Consider the following 21,186-nt stretch of genomic DNA (forward strand, 5'->3'; position numbering starts at 1 on the left):
TGGACACTGTACCAATTCAGCCGCCCTGCCAGCGCGTGGACACTGTACCGGTGCAACCTGTTAGCGAGTGGACACTGTACCGGTGCAACCTCTCTGCCAGCGCGTCAACACTGCACGAATGCACCCTCTCTGTCAGCGCGTGGAAGTCTTTGTTGTTGATGCCTTGCCTAACGTCAGCAGGAGGTGCGCACGCAGCCGCTACCTTGGCGGGTTTCTATTGGACCGCGTCGCTCGGCGTTACCAAGGAGACGGTGGCGTTGGTGACAGAGGAACAGAGGCGGGAAGGTGGCGGAGTTGGTGATAAGTCGGGCGGCCGAACAGGAGCAACAATGTCCAGGATACGGCCATTAGACATGAGCAGGAAGCAGTACCAGCAGTTGGCCGATACTCTCTGCAAACTCACCAAGCGCTGTAAGTGAAGAAAGGAGCGCGGGTGCAGAGCTGGACGGAACGGGCTGAGTCGGCAGCGTTGCCAGGTCTGGGCTCGCGGGTGGAACCATAGCTGAAACCATCCATTCCCCTCTATTTTAACATTCCAAATTTCCCTTGTCATTATGTATAAAACATTAAGTACAGCTTTCCCCACGAAGAAAAAATGGAAAGTGTGGCTTAAACTATTTCCTATGAAAAATTTTTATTGCTATTTTTACTTACGTTGTCAGTAATAATATATTTATAGCAAACATCCAATGATTTCATAACAACCGTATTCTACCCGCCTTCATTTTGACCGTGGCATTTGTTTTTATTCATACCTGCTTTTGACAAAGCATCCACTATAATTTGTTCTTGCTAGAAACATTAATGATTTTGAAATTGTGTGGCTGCAACATTAAACACCAACACAGAACTCTTCGATATTTGTCACAGGATCTATCCAAAAAGAAAGACAAAGGATCATTGTCCCTATAAATAAGAGCATCTTCTTTTGTTTACCAGGGTATGTATTAGGTGTGGTCCGCATGGGCTTTAGCAAGTCTTTTGATAGGGTCCGTTCCGGGTAAAGTATTAGCATGGATAGAGGAAGCAAAGAGTGGGGATAAAGGAGTACTATTCTGGCTGGGTGTCAGTGACTAGTGGTGTGCCTCAGGGGTAGGTGGTGGGACTGCAATTGACAATTTATATCGATGATTTGGAGTTGGGGACCACGTGTAGGTTGTCAAAGTTTACGTGTAGGTTGTCAAAGATGACACTAAGAGCAAAGTGTGCAGAAGACTGAAACTTTGTAGAGGAACATTGAGTGAGTGGTTAAAGGTCTGGTAGATGGAATGCAATGTTAATAAATGTGAATTCATCCATTTTGGTAGGAATAACAGTAAAAAGGATTATTACTTGAATGGTAAAATGTTGCAGCATGCTACTGTGCAGAGGGATCTGGGTGTCCTTGTGCAGGAGTCACAGAAAGTTGGTCTGCAGGTACATAACATAATAAGGAAGGCAAATGGAATTTTGTCCTTCATTGTGAAGGGATTGAGTTTAAAAACAGAAAGATTATGTTGCAGCTGTACAAGGTACTAGTGAGGCCACACCTGGAGTACTGTGTGCAGTTTTGGTCTCCTTACTTGAGAGAGGATGTTCTGACACTGGAGGGGTTGCAGAGGAGGTTCACTAGTTTGATTCTGGAGTTGAGGGGGGTCATCTTGTGAGAAGAGACTGAGTAGATTGGGATAATATTCATTGGAATTCAGAAGAATATGGGGGGATCTTATAAAAGCATTTAAATTGTGAAGAGAGTAGATAAGGTAGAATTAGAGAGGATGTTTCCACTGATAGGTGAAGCTAGGACAAGGGGGCATAGCCTCAAGATTAGAGGGAGCAGATTTTGGACTGAATTTTTGAGAAGGAACTTCTTCACCCAGAGGGTTGTTAATCTATGGAATCCCTTGCCCAGTGAAGTACTGGTGACGCTATTTCAGGAAACGTTTTTAAAACTAAGGTAGATTTTTTTTGAAAAATAAAGGAATTAAGGGATTCAGTGAGAGCACGGATAAGTGGATCTGAGTCAACGAAAAGATCAACCATAATCTTATTAATGGCGGACCAAGTTCGAAGGGCCAGACAGTCTACTCCTGCTCCTAGTTCTTATGTTCTTCTTGCCAGACTAGTCAAGAAAATAAGAGCTTATTGGATCCAAAACAAAGTGGCACTTTAGATCCAAAATTGGCTGAGAGGTAGGAAGCAGAGGGTGATGGTAGTTGGATGTTTCTGTGACTGCACATTATTTCCAGTGGGTTTCATTGGATCTTTGTCCTGGGGCCCGTTGAATTTGTGGTGTATATTAATGATTTGGACTAAAATGTAAGGGGAATGAGTGTCAAGTTTGGAGATGACATCAACATTCGTAAGGTGATAAATTGTGAGAAGAATAGGTGTAAACTGCAGGAGGATATCAATGGACTGGCCAGCTGGGTAGAGCAGTAACAAATGGAATTCAATGCAGAAAAGCATGAGATAGTCCACTTGGAGGGCTACCAAGCTCAGGGATTAGGCTATAAATGGTAGGACCCTGGAAAGCACAAAAGATCAGAGGACCTTAGTGTACACATCCACAGATCCCTGAAGGTAACAAGGTAGGTAGATAAGATAATATGGTATATTTAGAGACATAGAGCTGTACAGCACAGAAATTGACCCTTTGTTCCAACTCATCTGCTCCAGTAAGATATCCCAATCTACCCTAGTCTCATTTGCTAGCATTTAGCCCATAGCTCTCTGAAGCCTTCCTATTTATATACCTATCCAAATGCCTTTTAAATGTTGTAATCGTAGCAACCTCCACCACTTCCACCAACAGCTTGTTCCACACATGCACCCCTGCATGAAAAGGTTACCCCTCATATCCTTTTTAAATCTCTCGTCTCACATTATATCCTCTAATTTCAAACTCCCCCCACCAAGGGAAAATATGGTTCCTATTCATCCTATCCATACCCCTCATGATTTTATAAACCTCTATAAGGTCACCACTCAGGCTCTGACGCTCCAGGAACATAAGCTCCAGCCTATTCAGCCTCTCCATTTAACTTAAACCCTCCTGTCCTAGCAACAACCTTGGAAATCTTTTTTGCACATTTAACTACATTCTTCTTCTAGAAGGGCAACCAGAATTGTACATACTATTCTCAAAGTGGCCTCACCAATGTTCTGTACAGCTGTAAGATGAAGTCCCAACTCCTATACTCAGTGTTCTGACCAATGAAACAAATGTACTAAACACCTCCTTTTCTACCCTGTCTACCTGTGATTCCATTTTCAAGGAACTATGCATCTGCACCCCAAGCCTCTATTCAGCAACATTACAGGGCCCTACTATAACTGTATAAGTCCTACCTGATTTGCTTTGCCAAGTGCAACACCTCACATTTATCTAAGTTAAATTCTATCTGCCACTTCTCAGCCCATTTGTCCAGCTGATCAAAGTCCTATTGTACTCTGAGGTAAACTCCTTCGCTGTCCACTAAACCACCTGTCATAGTTGGAAATGTGTTGCTGGAAAGGCGCAGCAGGTCAGGCAGCATCCAGGGAACAGGAGAATCGACGTTTCGGGCATAAGCCCTTCTTCTGGAAGGGCTTATGCCCGAAACGTCGATTCTCCTGTTCCCTGGATGCTGCCTGACCTGCTGCGCCTTTCCAGCAACACATTTCCAGCTCTGATCTCCAGCATCTGCAGACCTCACTTTCACCCGTCATAGTTGTTCTGCAAACTTACTAACCATGCCTGCTATATTCACATCGGATCATTTATTTAAATGAGGAAGAGCAATGGACCCAACACCGATTCTTGTGGCATGCTGCTGGTCACAGGCCTTCAGTCCGAAAAGCAACCGTCTACCATCATCCTCTGTCTCCTATCTTCAAGCTAACTATGTATCCAAATGAGCTCCCTCTGAATCGCATGTGATCTGGACTTACTAACTAGACTACCATGCAGAACTTTGTTGAACGCTTTGCTGAAGTCAATATAGCCAACGTTTACCAGTCTGCCTTCATCAATTTTCTTTATCATCTCTTCAAAAAGCTCAATCAAGTTAATGAAACACGATTTCCCACATACAAAGCCACGTTGACCATCCCTAATCAAACCTCGCCTTTCCAAATGCATGTAAATCCTGTCCCTCAGAATCCCCTCCAACAACTGACTCATCATTGATGTAAGACTCACCTGTCTATAGTTCCCTGGCATTCCCTTATAGCCTTTCTTAAGTATTGGCATCACATTAGCCAACCTCTGGTCTTCTGGCACCTCATCTGTGGCCGTTGATGATACAGACATCTCAGCAAGGGGCCTAGCAATCTCCCCTAACTTCCCACAAAAGTCTGGGAAATACCTGATCAGGTCTTGCGGATTTATCTATCTTTATACATTTTAAAACCTCCAACATCTTGTCTTCTGCAATATGAACTGTTTTCAAGACATTGCTATTTATTTCCCCAAGTTTCCTAGCTTCCATTTCCTTCTCCACTGTAAATACTGACGCGAAATATTAATTTAGTATCTTGCCCATTTTCTGTGGATCCACAGGTAGACAGCCACGTTGATCTTTAATGGGCCCAATTCTCTCACTAGTTACTCTATTGCCCTTAATGTATTAATGGAATCTCTTTGGATTCTCCTTAACTCTATTTACCAAAGCTATCTCATGTCCCCTTTTTGCCCTCCTGATTTCTTTCTTAAGTATACTCCTCTAGGGATTTGTGATTGAAGATCTGTGTCCAGTGTGGTCCCACAGGGGTTAGTGTTGGGGCCCTTGCTGTTTGAGGTTTATATAAAGTGATTTAGACTTGAATGTAGGAGGATTGATCAACAAAATAAAAAATACAAAAATTGGTGGAATGGTAAATAGTGAGCCTTAGATTGCAGGAGGATACAGACAGGGTGCTCAGATTGGCTGATGAGTGGCAAATGGAATTCAATCTGGATAAGTGTGAGGTGATGGACATGGACAGGACAAACAATGCAAGGAAATGCATTCCTCACGAAGGGCTTATGCCCAAACTTTCAACTCTCCTGCTTCTCGATGCTGCCTGGCGTGCTGTGCTTTTCTAGTACCAAGTTTTTTGACTCTGACTTTCCAGCACCTGCAGTCCTCAGTTTCTCCAAGGAAATACATGATGAACGGTAGGTCCCTGGGAAGCGCCAAGGATCAGAGGAACATTGGTGTGCATAGTCGCTTATGGTAACAGGGCAGGTGGATAAAGTGACTAAGGTGGCATATGGGACACTTGACTTAGAGTTTAAGAGCAGAGAGGCTATTCTCACGTTTTTATTAGTTGAGGCATGGAATATTGCTATGTGAAAGTTATGCTGGAACTGTATAAAGCACTGATTAGGTCACAACTGAAGTACTGTGTGCAGTTCTAGCCATCACATAACAACAGGAAGGATGGGTTTCATTAGAGAGGTTGCAGCCTGGTCTGCAGGGTCTGAGCTATAAGGAAAGATTGGATAGGCTGGGATTCATTTCTTCAGAGTAGTGACAGTTGAGAGGGGACCTAATTGAAACATACAAGACTATGATAAGCATAGATAGGGTGGATAGGGAGGCATTATTTTCTAGTTCTAGTGGTGTCTGTAACCAGTGGGCATAGATTTAATGTAAGAATTAGAAAGCTAAGAGAAAACTCGAGAATTTCTTTCTTTGGATGTCCAATGCACCACCAATTTTCATGACATCTGCAATTTTACTGACCATACCTCCTATGTTCACATCCAAATCATTTATGTAAATGACAGAAAGCGTTGGACCAGCACCGATCCTTGCGGCACACCGCTGGTCACAGGCCTTCAGTCCAAAAAGCAATCCTCCACCCTTTATCTCATATTTTCAGACTAATTTTCTACCCAGATAGCTGGTTCTCCCTGTATTCCATGAGATCTAACCAGGCTAAGCTGTCTACCATGTGGAACCTTGTTGAGCACGTTCCTGAAGTCCATATAGACAACATCCCCTGTTCTGCTTTCATCAATCATTTTTGTAACTTCTTCAAAACACTCAATTAAGCTAGTGAGACAATTTTCCGTGCTCCAGACCATGTTGACTATCCCTTATCAGTCCTTGCCTTTCCACATACATATAAATCCTGTCCCTCAGAATCTCCTCCAACAACTTAACCACCACTGATGTGAGACTCACCGGTCTATAGTTCCTTACCGCCTTTCTTAAATAATGGTACCAGGTTAGCCAACCTTCAGTATTCTGTCACCTCACCTGTGGCTATCGATGATACAAATATCTCAGCAAGCGGTGCAGCAATCTCTTCCCTAGATTCCCACAGAGTTGTAGAGTACACCTGATCAGGTCCTGGGTTTTATCCACGTTTATGCATTTTAATTTGTCCAGCACCACCTCCTGTAACATGGACACCTTCCAAGGTTTCACTATTTATTTCTCCAGGTTCTGCAGTTTCTATATCTTGCTCCACAGTAAGCATTGATGTAAAATGCTGTTTAGTATCTCGCCCATCTCCTGCAGTTCCACATAGGTGGCCTTGTTATCTTTAAGGGGTCCTATTCTCTCCCTAGTTACTCTTTTGTCCTTAGTGTATTTGTAGAATCTCTTTGGCTTCTGTTTTATCCTATTTGCCAATGCTATCTCATGTCCCTTTTTTGCTCTCCTGATTTTCCTCTTGAGTATGCCCCTACTGCCTTTATACTGTTCAACGAATTAGTTCCATCTCAGCTGTCTGTACCTTTTTCTTGACCAGCGCCTCAATTTTTCTAGTTATTCAGTGTTCCTTACATCTGCCAGCCTTGCCCTTCACAGGAACATATTGTCTCTGGACTCTCGTTAAAGCATTGCACCACAGATCTGAAAAAAAATCCATAATGTTCCTCATGTACTATCTCAGTTCTTTTACTTCTACTGGTTGTTCCAGCATCCTTGATGAGGCCAATATTTTTCAACCAGCCAGGTAACTCGCTGAGGTAAATTCAATTTCTTCTATAAGGTTAATTATGTTAATTCAACTACAACATCTCCATTTACTAAGTCACTCTTTAATCCAATTTTAGATAATGTCTTAATGTACCAATTATAAATGCCAATTAGCATTTTCTCCTTCAGTTACCTCTCAGGACGACAAATTGTATCATCAACTAGTATCAGCAACTGATTTGCTCCAGTGTCTCTCAATATCTTTATTGGTTTACCTCTTTTCTGAACTAAAATATTCAGAACCTCCAAAGGTTACTTATAATTCATCAATAATTAAGGAAGAACTCTCTTGGTTGTTCTGTGTCATCCCTCCCTCCTTAATAGATTCTAAGGGAGGATACTCCCTTTGAATTACAGTTGCAGTTTTTAACATCCATTTCCTTTCCGAATGCAACATTGTCCCAGGGTTTCATTGGCATTCCTACAACTGCAATTCATCTTGTTTAACTCCCAGTATTGGGCTTAGTATGTATAGTCTCATTATCACTAGAATTTTCTTGATAACTGTTTTAGTTTCTAGCCTTTCTCTTTTGCTTTGTCATCCATCAGTTGCTTCCTAAAACTAATATCTTTTCCCTCTGCAGATTTTATCTTCCTCCAATTTCCATGTGGATTTCCATTATGACCTTTTCCACACATGTAACTTTTCAGTTTGAAATATCTTGGGTATCTGCCAGAATTGCTTTCCTCGGATCTTTACTCTTGTTGCTTGCCTAATAATTTTTAATGTTTACAAGAAAATTATTTTGAAATTTTTCCATATTAATGATTTATCTCACATTCCCCAACATTTTTTCTCACTTCAGTGATCAAAACCACTGATCTCGTACCATTTTCTTTCTCTTGTAAATCCTGCAAATGTCTGATGAGGTTTAGGCACAAATTCTTAAGCATTTAGAATTTTTTTTAAGAGATTACATTGTCTGTAGGTTGTAACTCTGACAAATTGGCATACACCTTTTAGCTGTACATATCAAAACGGTCTAACATTAAAGTCTAAGCATCTTTGGAAAATTCATCTTTGCAGCTGCCTTTTCAGATAACATGAAATATTTTCTGACTTTATCATCTGTATATTTAAGCACTATATGTTGAATTCTAGCTAAATCAAATCTCTCATTGAAATCAGAATCATCCTCTGAGTTACTATTTATTCTTTCTTTGATTATTCTAGGCTTTCGATCTCACCAAGTGTAGCTTCAATCACAGATTTCAAATAATCCACTGTTCTACTCCCAGAAAATTCTTAGAAACATACAAAGCATTTTAAAGCTAATCCTTGCAATAAACTACATTCAGTACTTTTTAAGATGTTTACTACCTCCACATACGTTTTATTTTAAAAGCGATGCAAATTCCGCAAAGATTCAAAGAAACCTATGCTGCAAAAGTCCCTGCTTTGGTCTCATCCTAGCTAATAGTAAAACTGGACAATTCAGATTTCAGAATGAAACCAAACTAGTTTGATGGATCGTTTTTTTTTCAGTTGTCACTATGGTGGTTGATCACTGAACATGTTTACATAAGGCTGCAAAGATTCATTGACAAAAGAACAAGTTTACTCCACCAATGAAAAATCATGATCTATGTAAATAGCAAAACTAAGTTTCAGTGTTTTCTCCAGCAATATCAGATACTCAACCCAAAAGCATCACTTATCTCAACTCATTAATTATTACTTAACTATTATCAATTGTTATTCTCAGACTGCTGATGTCCACCTTTGCTGGTATGAACCTTTTAAAATTCTGATGGCCTAAATCTCTTTTCAGTTCTGACAACTTGAAATTTGCATACAAACTGTCATAGCTTGGAGGATTTACAAACTAAAACTACTAGGGCAAAGTTACCTTCTAAACTGAAAACTTGATTCTTCTGAACGGAAGTTGAAACTAATCTAGTAGACTCTCATCTACTTTTTCCCTGTCTGCTGTAAACTGAGCAGTATAGATGTTTCATCAACTGAAACTACAGATGTCACATGCCTTCTTGGAAGATGTCTTTAGTTCATTTTTCAGAAAGACTTTCTGACATCTTAAAAGATCTGTTAGCTCCGCATAACTGAAACCACACATCTGCGTCTTTTCTAAAATTCCATGTTCCCAAACGATAATAACTTACATTAAATGCACTTCATCACATAGCTGACAGAAACTTGCTATGTGTAACATCTTTCCAATGACATTGTGACTGGAGATGGAGGATTCTTAGGTGCATTTCCATTTGTAATATCAATGAAGCAGAACTTGTGAAATTTTATGAGAGAGACTTCACAATAAGATCTGCTTTTAGGCTATCCCTCACCTATAATTCTGAACCAAGAAGTACTGATAATGATGGGTATTTGAAAAAAAGAGGAGTAAGTAGCAATTTCCATTCAATCTCAGTTGGTAAATTAAGTTACATAGAAATCTAACTAATCTTGCTGCTAAAGATCAGTAGAACTTTTAGTAATATAGCTATGTACTATTTCACATCTTAATTGAAAAGCATTTTTCTGTCCATATATTGCAGTCAACAGACATGAGGTGCAGTGTTTAATGAAAGTCTTCAGTACGCTTGTTGCCACTTTTCCTGAGCAACGGATTGCAGTCGGACTGGATCGAAACAAGTTCAGGAATGTTCTGCACACTACATTTGGATTGACTGATGATATGATCACAGACAGAGGTTAGAGTTATAATATGTTCCATATGTGATAACTTTTCATGAAATGTAAATCTGTGGATTCAGAAGCACAATGTGGAGCCATTGTAAAATTGTGCATGTGTGCTGATATGCTAAGCTGTATGCATTAAGCTTCAAATAGAATCATAGAGATGTACAGTACGGAAGCAGACCCTTAGGTCCTACTCGTCCATGCCAACCAAATATCCCAACCAAATCTAGTCCCATTTGCCAGCACTTGGCCCATATCCCTCTAAACCCTTCCTATTCATATACCCATCCAGATACCTGTTAAATGTTGCAATTGTACCAGCCTCCACCACTTCCTCTGGCAACTCATTCCATGGATGCACCACCCTCTGCATGAAAAAGTTGCCCCTTAGTTCTTTTTTATATCTTTCCCCTCTCACCATAAACCTATGCCCTCTAGATCTGGACTCGCCCACCTCAGGGAAAAGACCATGTCTGTTTATCCTATCCTTGCGCCTCATGATTTTGTAAACCTCTATCAGGTCACCCCTCAGCTCCGATGCTCCAGAGAAAACAGCTCCAGCCTATTCAGCCTCTCCCAATAGCTCAAATCTTCCAACCCTGGCAACATCCTTGTAAATCTTTTCTAAACCCTTTCAAGTTTCACAATATCCTTCTGATAGGAAGGAGACCAGAATTGCATGCAATATTTCAACAGTGGCCTAACCAATGTCTTGTACAGCCGCATCATGACCTCCTAACTCCTGTACTCAATACTCTGACCAATAAAGGAAAGCATACTAAATGCCTTCTTCACTATCCTATCTACCTGCAACTCCGCTTTCAATGAGCTGTGAACCTGCACTCCAAGGTCTCTTTGTTCAGCAACATTCCAGAGGACCTTAACATTAAGTGTATAAGTCCTGCTAAGATTTGCTTTCCCAAAATGCAGCACCTCGCATTTATCTAAATTAAACTCTGTCTGCCACTCCTCAGTCCATTGGCCCATCTGATCAAGATCCCGTTGTAATCTGGGGTAACCTTCTTCATGGTCCACTCCACCTCCAATTTTGGTGTCACCTGCAAACTTGCTAACTCTCTCCTATCTTTATATCCAAATCATAAATGATGAAAAGTAGTGGACCCAACACCGAAACTTCTGGCACTCCACTGGTCACAGGCTTCCAGTCTGAAAAATAACCCTCCACCACCAACCTCTGTCTTCTACCTTTAATCCAGTTCTTTATCCAAATGGCTAGTTCTCCCTGTATTCCATGAGATCTGACCTTGCTAACCAGTCTCCCATGAGTAACCTTGTTTGATCGCCTTACTGACATAAGTCCATATAGATCGCATCTACCGCTCTGCCCTTATCAATCCTCTTTGTTACTTCTTCAGAAAAACTCAATCAAGTTTTTGAGACATGATTTCCCATGCACAAAGCAATGTTGATTATCAATTCTTGCCTTTCCGAATACGTGTAAATCCTGTCCCTCAGAATTCCCTTCAACAACCTGCCCACCACCGATGTCAGGCTCACCGGTCTATAGTTCGCTGCCTTGTCCTTACCACCTTTCTTAAATAATGGTACCAAAATTAGCCAACCTCCAATCTTCTGGCACCTCACCTGTGACTATCGATGGTACAAAAAATATCTCAGCAAGAGGCCCAGCAATTACTTCCCTGCCTTCCCATAGATTTCTAGGGTACACCTGATCAGGTCCTAGTGTGTTATCCACCTTTATGCGTTTCAAGGCATCCAGCATTTCCTCCTCCATAATGTGGACATTTTTCAAGATGTCACCATTTATTTCCCCACATTCGATATCTGCCATGTCCTGCTCCACAGTAAACATTGATGCAAAATACTCATTTAGTATCTCCACCCCTCCCCCATCTCCTGCAGCACCACACAAAGGCCGCCTTGTTGATCTTTGAGGAGCCCTATTCGCTCCCTAGTTATCCTTTTATTCTTAATATATTTGTATAAACCCTTTGGATTTTGCTTAACCCTATTTGCCAAAGCTATCTCATGTCCCATTTTTGCCCTCCTAATTTCGCTCTTAACCATTGCTGTTTGAATTCATGTATCACTGGACATCGGAGTTCCTTTTGGCAAAATTAACAAACAGTGAAATTCGCAACTAATCTTGGAATAAGTGAATAAGCGCCTATCCCTATTTCAAACAAGTATGTTGTTTTGGAAATTGTAGGAAGTGATGGATTCTCAAGAGAAAGTAGCATGAACAGCCAAGTTTCTGGTATTGAGACTGGCTCTAATGCAATGTGGGGTACATCGGGTTCCAAGAGATCGGTTGTGTTTGGGAACTCTTTAGTCCAAGGTACAGACACGTTTCTGTGGCCAGCAGCGAAAAATCAGAGTGGTGTGTTGCTTCCCTGGTGCCAGGATCAAGAATGTCTCAGAGAGGGTGCAGAATGTTCTCAACGGGGAGAGGGGCCAGCAGGAGGTCATTGTACACATTGGAACCAATGACATAGGAAGGGAAAAGGTTGAGATTCTGAAGGGAGATTACAGAGAGTCAGGCAGTAATTCAAAAGGGAGGTCCTCGAGTAATAATATCTGGATTACTCCCGGTGCTACGAGCTATTGAGGGCAGGAATAGGACGATAGAGCAGATGAATGCCTGGCTGAGGAGCTGGTGTGTGGCAGAAGGATTCACATTTTTGGATCATTGGAAGCTCCTTTGGAGTAGAAGTGACCTGTACAAGAAGGATGGATTGCACCTAAATTGGAAGAGGACTAACATACTGGCAGAGAGCTGCTCAGGAGGATTTAAACTAGTAAGGTTGGGGTGGAGGGGGGAGGTGGAGGAAAGAGATCAATCTAAGACTGGTACAGTTGAGAACAGAAGCGAGACAAACAGTCAGGGCAGGCAGGGACAAAGCAGAGAACAACATAGGACTGATAAATTAAACTCCATTTATTTCAATGCAAGGGGCCTAACAGGGAAGGCAAATTAACTCAGGGCATGGTAAGGAACATGGGGCTGGGATATCATAGCAATTACACAAACATGGGTCAGGGATGGACAGTACTGGCAGCTTAACGTTCCAGGATACAAATGCTACAGGAAGGATAGAAAGGGAGGCAAGAGAGGAGGAGGAGTGGCGTTTTTGGTAAGGGATAACATTATAGCTGTACTGAGGGAGGATATTCCTGGAAATACATCAAGGGAAGTTATTTTGGGTGGAAAGGGATGATCACCTTATTGGGATTGTATTATAGACCCCCTAATAGTCAGAGGGAAATTGACAAACAAATTTGTAAGGAGATTTCAGTTGTCTGGAAGAATAATAAGGTAGTTATGGTAGGGGATCCTTACTTTCCAAACATAGACTGGGACTGCCATAGTGTTAAGGGTTTAGATGGAGAGGAATTTGTTAAGTGTATACAAGAAAATTTTCTGATTCAGAATGTGGATGTACCTGCTAGAGAAGGTGAAAAACTTGACCTACTCTTGGGAAATAAGGCAGGGTAGGTGACTGAAGTGTCAGTGGGGGAGTACTTTGGGACCAGCGACCATAATTCTATTTGATCTAAAAGTTGAAGTTCTAAATTGGAGAAAGGCAAATTTTGACAGTATTAGGCAATAACTTTCAAAAGCCGGTTGGGAGCAGACGTTCACAGTTAAAAGGACAGCTGGAAAATGGGAAGCCTTCAGAAATGAGATAACAAGAATCCAGAGAAAGTATATTCCTGTTAGGGTGAAAGGAAAGTCTGATATGTATAGGGAATGCTGGATGACTAAAGAAATTGAAGTTTGATTACGAAAAAGAAAGAAGCATAAGTCAGGTATAGACAGGATAGATCGAGTGAATCCTTAGATTCCAGAAATCCATTCCAGAAATCCAAGAACTGGCTCAACGGTAGAAGACAGAGGGTGGTGGTGGAGGGTTGCTTTTCAGACTGGAAGCCTGTAACCAGTGGAGTGCCACAAGGATCGGTGTTGGGTCCACTACTTTTCATCATTTATATAAATGATTTGGATGTGAGCATAAGAGGTATAGTTAGTAAGTTTGCAGATGACACCAAAATTGGAAGTGTAGTGGACATTGAAGAAGGTTACCTCAGATTACAACGAGATCTTGATCAGATGGGCTAATGGGCTGAGGAGTGGCAGATGGAGTTTAATTTAGATAAATGTGAGGTGCTGCGTTTTGGGAAAGCAAATCTTAGCAGGCCTTATACACTTAATGGTAATGTCCTCGGGAGTGTTGCTGAACAGAGACTTTAGAGTGCAGGTTTACAGCTCCTTGAAAGTGGAGTTGCAGGTAGATCGGATAGTGAAGAAGGCGTTTGGTATGCTTTCCTTTATTGGTCAGAATATTGAGTACAGGAGTTGGGAGGTCATGATGCGGCTGTACAGGGCATTGGTTAGGCCACTGTTGGAATATTGCGTGCAATTCTGGTCTCCTTCCTATCAGAAAGATGTTGTAAAACTTGAAAGGTTTTAGAAAAGATTTACAAGGATGTTGCCAGGGTTGGAGGATTTGAACTATAGGAAGAGATTGAATAGGCTGGAGTGTCAGAGGCTGAGGGGTGACTGTATAGAGACTTATAAAATCATGAGGGACGTGGATTGGATAAATAGACAAAGTCTTTTCCCTGGGGTGGGGGAATCCAGAACTAGAGGGCATAGGTTTCGGATGAGAGGGGAAAGATATAAAAGAGACCCAAGGGGCAAATTTTTCACGCAGAGGATGGTACATGTATGGAATGAACTACCAGAGAAGGTGGTGGAGATTAGTACAATTGCAACATTTAAAAGGCTTCTGGATCGGTATATGAAAGGAAGGGTATATGAATATGGGCTGGGTGCTGGCAGGTGGGACTAGGTTTGGTTCGGATAGCTGATTGGCTTGGACGAGTTGGACCGAAGGGTTTGTTTCCGTGCTGTACATCTCTATGACTCTGTGACTCTAAATACATCCTTACTGTCTTTATACTCTTCTAAGGATTCACTCAATCTCTTCTGACTATATCTGACATATGCTTCCTTTGTTTTTTTAACCAAAACCTCTTTTTCTCTAATCACCCAGTATTCCCTACACCTACTAGCCTTTCCTTTCACCCCAACAGGAATATACTGTCTATGGACTCTCGTAATCTCATTTTTGAAAGTTTCCCATTTTCCAGCTGTCCTTTTACCCTGCAAACATCTGCACCCAATCAGCTTTTAAAAGTTCTTGCCTAATACAGTCAAAATTGGCCTTCCTCCAATTTAGAACTTCAACTTTTAGATCTGGTCTATCCTCTTCCATCACTATTTTAAAACTAATAGAATCATGGTCTCTGGTCCCAAAGTGCTCCCCCACTGACACCTCAGTCACCTGCCATGCCTTATTTCCTAAGAGTAGGTCAAGTTTTGCGCCTTCTTTAGTAGGTATATCCACATACTAATCAGAAAGTTTTCTTGTGCACACTTAACAAATTCCTCTCCATTTAAACCCTATTTACACTATAGCAGTCCCAGTCTCTGTTTGGAAAGTTAAAATCCCCTACCAAAACCACACTATATTTCCAACAGATAACTGAGCTCTTCTTACAAATTTGTTTGTCAATTTCCCTCTGACTATTTGCGGGGTCTATAATACAATCCCAATGAGGTGATCTTCCCTTTCTTATTTCTCAGGTCCACCCAAGTAGCTTCCCTTGATATATTTCCAGGAATATCCTCTCTCAGTACAGCTGTAATGCTACCCCTAATCAAAATCGCCCCATCTATCTTGCATCCCTTTCTATCCTTCCTATATCATTTATGTCCTGGGACATTTAGCTGCCAGTCCTGTCCATCCCTGTGTCACGTTTCTGTAATTGCTATGATGTCCTAGTCCCATGTTCCTAACCATGCCCTGAGTTCATCTGCCTTCCCTGTTAGGCCTCTTGCATTGAAATAAATGGAGCTTATCAGTCCTACATTGTTCTCTGCTTTGTCCCTGCCTGCCCTGACTGTTTGACTCGCTTCTTTTCTCAACTGTACCCAGTCTCAGATTGATCTCTTTCCTCAGTACATCCCTGGGTCGCACCCCTACCACCTTACTAGTTTAAACCCTTCCGAGCAGCTTTAGCAGATCTCCCTGCCAGTATATTAGTTCCCTTCCAATTTAGGTGCAATCCATCCTTCTTGTACAGGTCACTTCTACCCCAAAGGAGCTTCCAATGATCAAAAAATGTGAATCCTTCTCCCACACACCAGCTCCTCAGCCATGCATTCATCTTCTCTATCGTCCTGTTCCTATCCTCATTAACTCGTAGCACTGGGAGTAATCCAGATATTACTACCCATGAGGACTTCCTTTTTAAATTCCTAACTTTCTATATTGTCCCTTCAGAATCTCATCTTTTTCCCTTCCTATGTCGTTAATACCAATATGTACAATGACCTCCTGCTGGTCCCTCTCCCCCATGAGGACATTCTGCACCTTCTCTGAGACATCCTTGATCCTGGCATCAGGGAGGCAACACTCCATTCTGATTTTTTGCTGCTGGCCCCTGTCTGTATCTCTGACTAGAGAATCCCCCAACACAATCGAGTGTTTGGAACCCAATGTACCTCTCATTACATTAGAGCCAGTCTTGATACCAGAAACTTGGCTGTTCGTGCTACATTCCCCTGAAAGTCCATCACCCCCTACATCTCCCAAAACCGCATACTTGTTTGAAATCGGGATAGCCACAAGACTCCTATACTATCTGCCTACCTTTCCTACCTTTCTTTGAGTTGACCCATCTACCTGACTGTAACTGTGGCTTTTCGCCCTTTCTATAACTACCATCCATCACACTCCCTCGCTCTTGTAAGTTCCTCTTTGCCTCTAACTGTTGCTCTAGCCGATCCATTTGGTCTGACAAGATTCGCAACCAACAACATTTATGCAGATATAATCCACAGTAACCAAGTACGTGGATGAGGGTAGAGCAGTGGATGTAGTATACATGGATTTTAGTAAGGCATTTGATAAGGTTCCCCATGGTAGGCTTATGCGGAAAGTCAGGAGGCATGGGATAGAGGGAAATTTGGCCAATTGGATAGAAAACTGGCTAACCGGCCAAAGTCAGAGAGTGGTGGTAGATGGTAAATATTCAGCCTGGAGCCCAGTTACAAGTGGAGTTCCGCAGGGATCAGTTCTGGGTCCTCTGCTGTTTGTAATTTTTATTAATGACTTGGATGAGGGAGTCGAAATTTGCAGTAAATTTGCAGATGATACGAAGATTGGTGGAATTGTGGATAGTGAGGAGGGCTGTTGTCGGCTGCAAAGGGACTTAGATATGATGCAGAGCTGGGCTGAGGAGTGGCAGATGGAGTTCAACCCTGCCAAGTGTGAGGTTGTCCATTTTGGAAAGACAAATAAGACAGCGGGATCTTGGGGTCTATGTTCATAGATCTTTGAAAGTTGCCCCTCAGGTGGATAGAGCTTGTAAGAAGGCCTATGGTGTATTAGCGTTCATTAGCAGAGGGATTGAATTCAAGAGTCGTGAAGTGATGTTGCAACTGTACAGGACTTTGGTTAGGCCACATTTGGAGTACTGTGTGCAGTTCTGGTCGCCTCACTTTAGGAAAGATGTGGAAGCTTTGGAGAGGGTGCAGAGAAGATTTACCAGGATGTTGCCTGGAATGGAGAATAGGTCGTACGAGGATAGGTTGAGAGTGCTAGCCCTTTTCTCGTTGGAAAGGCAAAGGATGAGGGGTGACTTGATAGAGGTTTATAAGATGATCAGAGGAATAGATAGAGTAGACGGTCAGAAACTTTTTCCCCGGGTACAACAGAGTGTTACAAGGGGACATAAATTTAATGTGAAAGGTGGAAGGTATAGGGGAGATGTCTGGGGTGGGTTCTTTACCCAGAGAGTGGTGGGGGCATGGAATGCGCTGCCTGTGGGAGTGGTAGAGTCAGAATCTTTGGTGACCTTTAAGCGGCAATTGGATATGTACATGGATGGGTGCTTAAGCTAGGACAAATGTTCGGCACAACATCGTGGGCTGAAGGGCCTGTTCTGTGCTGTATTGTTCTATGTTCTAGTAACCCTTAAACTCTCCCAAAACTCCCACATCCCACAAGAAAAGCATATCACTTTACTAAAGACCATTTTTCTCCTTCCAATCTACAGACCCGGAAATTAGCATCGTTTTATAACTCTGCAGAACATTGCTCCAGGCTAACTTTATACTTATAGCTTATATTTTTTAAATTTAATCCAGAGACAGATCCCAATAAAAACATATAATCAAGAAATACTAGGTACATTTTTAAAACATCAATACAAGCCAGTGGCTTCATCGGTTCTTCATTTACATTAAAGTTTTGGAAGTTAAATTTAAAATACTTCCAGTCAAATCTAAAGCATCGCATGTGTATTTTTATACACTTCACTTTATATCATGCTGTAGTCATGTGGCAGAGGAGGCATCTTCATTCAGCTTGCCTTTAATATTGTTCACAGTTCCATCAATAGCAATACTATTGCCGTTTCCAAGGCTAAAAAGAGATTTTGCTTCGTTGTTATCTAAATGTATAAACTGAAATTGAGAAGTACGTCTCATAAATGAGATACGGTGTAAGATTTTCCTTGGGCTTATGTGACCCACTGCCATCGAATTGGGGCTCAAAAGCTCATGCTGTCTGTGTATGATGATTTTCACTGTTGATTTTTATATTTTGGCTAATTAATGTCCTGAGGATAGATTGGCCATTCAATTAGATGGATGGTTGGGTCTTGAAGCTGAGGGTAGGCCACAGGAGACATTTCAGCATTAAAACATCAGGATGCTCTGGCAGTCAGGTAAGAGAAGGGTCTCCTAAAACAAAAGAAACTGTCCAACTTTAAAATGAAAAAGTGACCTGCTTCTGGACCTTTACTTGGAGTACACACATCCTAGGGTGACTTGTAGTTGCTACTTAAATCCAAGTAAAGAGGGAAGCAAGTTTTCAAGTTATCGGAACTGAAAAGAGGTTTGGCCATAAGACTTTTAAAAGGTTCATACCAGCAAACTTGGACAGATGTCATAAAACTATCTGAGCAGTCTAAGAATAACATTTGAAAAGAATCAGTTAAGCACCCCAGTGAGTGAATGTCAGGAGGGGCACCAGAAACCCCAGAGCAATGCTAGTACGTGATTATTTGGAGGCAGAGACCAGCCAGTGCTTAATATGCAAAGCACACATCAATAAGCAATCCATTTGTTTTAACAAATAATTCTAAGCAGTTCTTAGATCAGCTGCTCCTGACAAGTGTAGAAATCCCACTTGCGACTTTCGCTTCCTTTGCAAGTGCCATTTGATAACACCGTTGATGACTCCTTTTATCATTTTGCTGATGTTCAAAAATAGACTGAAACTGTAGTAATTGATCAGTTTGAATTCACCTGGCATTTTGTTAAGAAGACGTGGCTGGTCAGGTTTCCACATTGCTGGGTAGATGCAAATATTGCAGCTGTATTGGAACAGCTTGGCAAGGGTAATGGCTAGTTCGGGTGCACAAGTCTTTCTATTACTGCTGGAATGGTTTCACGATCCATAACCTTTGCAGTATCCAGTGAAATAAACCTCTTGGTACCATGTGTTGGTTTAAGACTGACATCTGTGACAATGGGAACCTTGAGAGGAGGCCAAGGTGGATCATCCACTCGGCATTTTTGTCTGAGGTTGGAAGAAATACTCCAGACTTGTTTTTTGTGCTGGGCTTTCCCATATTGAAGATGTGGATGTTTGTGAAGTCTCGACCCCCTGTTTATTCTTTAATTGTCCATTACCATTCTCAACTGGATGTGGCAGAACTGCAGAAGTTGGATCTGATACATTCGTTATTGGGAGCACTTAGACCTGTCCATTATATGCTGCTTCCATATAAGTAGCTCCTGTGTTGTAGCTCCATTAGCGTGATACCTCATTTTTATCTAGTGCGTTCTTGCCATAAGTTCCTGCGGTTTTCATTGAACCAGACTTCATCTCCTGGCTTGAAGATCATTGTGGAATCAAGGATGTCCTGTTTCATGAGATTGCAGATTGTGATTGAATACAATTCTATTGCTGCTGCTGACCACCCACAGTGCCTCATGGATGCCTAATTTTGAGTTACCAGATCTTTTTGAAGTCTGACCAATTTTTCACTCAAGATTGTGCCACACAAAACATGGTTGGTATCCCCAATGTGAAGACAGGATTTGGTCTTCACAATGACTCTGCAGTTGTCACTTCTACTAATGCTGTCATGGATGGACACATTGTCACGCAGATTTTCTCTCTTGTTGGTTTGCTCATCTCTGTTACAGACATAGTTCTGCAGTGATGGCTTAAAGATTGGCCACTTCAGTCAGTAGTGGTGCAATTGAACTATTCTTGGAGAAGGACATTGAAGACCCGCATCCAGGTAGCCCTTTCCACCCTTAGTGCTTCCTCCAGGTAGTGTTCAATATTAAAGAGTACTGAGAAAGGGAAGAGGAGATGGGGGTTGGGGAGGAGCGAAAGTAGAAATAAACAACTCATTTACTTGCCTGTTTGACACGATACCCTGAGACTTCATTGGGTCTGGAGTTAGTGTTGAGAAACTGCCAGGCATATCCTTGCCAACTGTATACCATTGTGTTACCACCTCTTGTAGGGCTGCCCTGCCCAGTTGGACAGGGTACATTCAGGGATGGTGTTGATGTCTGGGACAAGGCATACAAGTTATAATTCTGTGAATATGGTTAAGGCAGGCTGTTGTTGACTAGTATGTAGGATAGCTCTCCCAATTTTGGTGCAATCTGCAGGGATTCATTAGGAGCACTTATCAGAGTCAACAGGGCTGTATTTGTCATTATTTGTTTTATTCACCTGTGGGACTGGGTATTTTTGGCTAGCCAGCATTTATTGCTCTTCCAAGTTGCTCTTGAGAAGGTGGTGGTGAGCTGCCTTCCTCAATTGCTGCTCCCCATGCACTATAGGTCAATCCACAATGCACTTGAGGGATTTCCAGGATTTTGACCTAGTGACAATGAAGGAATAGTGATTTAAGTCTAGATTGTGAGTGGCTTGGAGAGGAACTTGCAGATGGTGCATTCTCATTTATCTGCTGACCCTGTCCTTCTAGATGGAAATGGTTGTGGGTTTGGAAGGTACTGTCTAAGGATCTCGTGATTTTTTTTAGTGCACCTTGTAAATAGTACACATTGCTGCTACTGTCGGTGGTGGAGAATATCATGCCAGTCAAGCAGGCTGTCTTGTCCTTAATGGTGTCAAGTTTCTTGAGTGTTTTTGGAACTGCACCAATCTAGGCAAATCGTGAGTCTTCCATCACACACCTGACTTATGCCTTGTAGATAGATGATGGACAGGTTTTGGAGAAGTAGGAAGTGAGTTACTTGCCGCAATATTTCTAGTGTCTGACCTGCTCTTACTATCACTCTGGCAAGTCCAGTTGAATTTCTGGTCAATGGTAATCCCAAAAATTTTGATAGGGATTCAGTGATGGTAAGACCATCGAATGTTAAGGGGCAATGGTGAGATTATTGTCTCTTAATGGAGATGGTCATTGCCTGGAAATTGTGTGATGCAAATGTTCCTTGCCATTTGTCAAACCAAGCCTGGATATTGTCCAGATCTTGTTACATTT

The 21,186-nt window shown here is 41.9% G+C and overlaps 1 protein-coding gene across 1 annotated transcript in view; it reads left to right on the forward strand.

Annotated features, from left to right (window-relative positions):
• Window positions 1–293: 293 nt before the first annotated feature.
• clxn (calaxin) overlaps window positions 294–21,186 on the forward strand; it is a 32,363-nt gene continuing 11,470 nt past the window's right edge. The window contains exons 1-2 of the mRNA XM_043691022.2: window positions 294–411; window positions 9,450–9,605. Coding sequence (XP_043546957.1) covers window positions 330–411; window positions 9,450–9,605 — 238 coding nt within the window. The 5' untranslated portion in view covers window positions 294–329. The remainder of the gene's footprint in view (window positions 412–9,449; window positions 9,606–21,186) is intronic.

Source organism: Chiloscyllium plagiosum, unplaced genomic scaffold (genome assembly GCF_037043375.1).
Source record: "Chiloscyllium plagiosum isolate Xiang-an unplaced genomic scaffold, Cpla_swu_hap1 HiC_scaffold_5, whole genome shotgun sequence".
Classification (NCBI taxonomy): Eukaryota; Metazoa; Chordata; class Chondrichthyes; order Orectolobiformes; family Hemiscylliidae; genus Chiloscyllium; species Chiloscyllium plagiosum.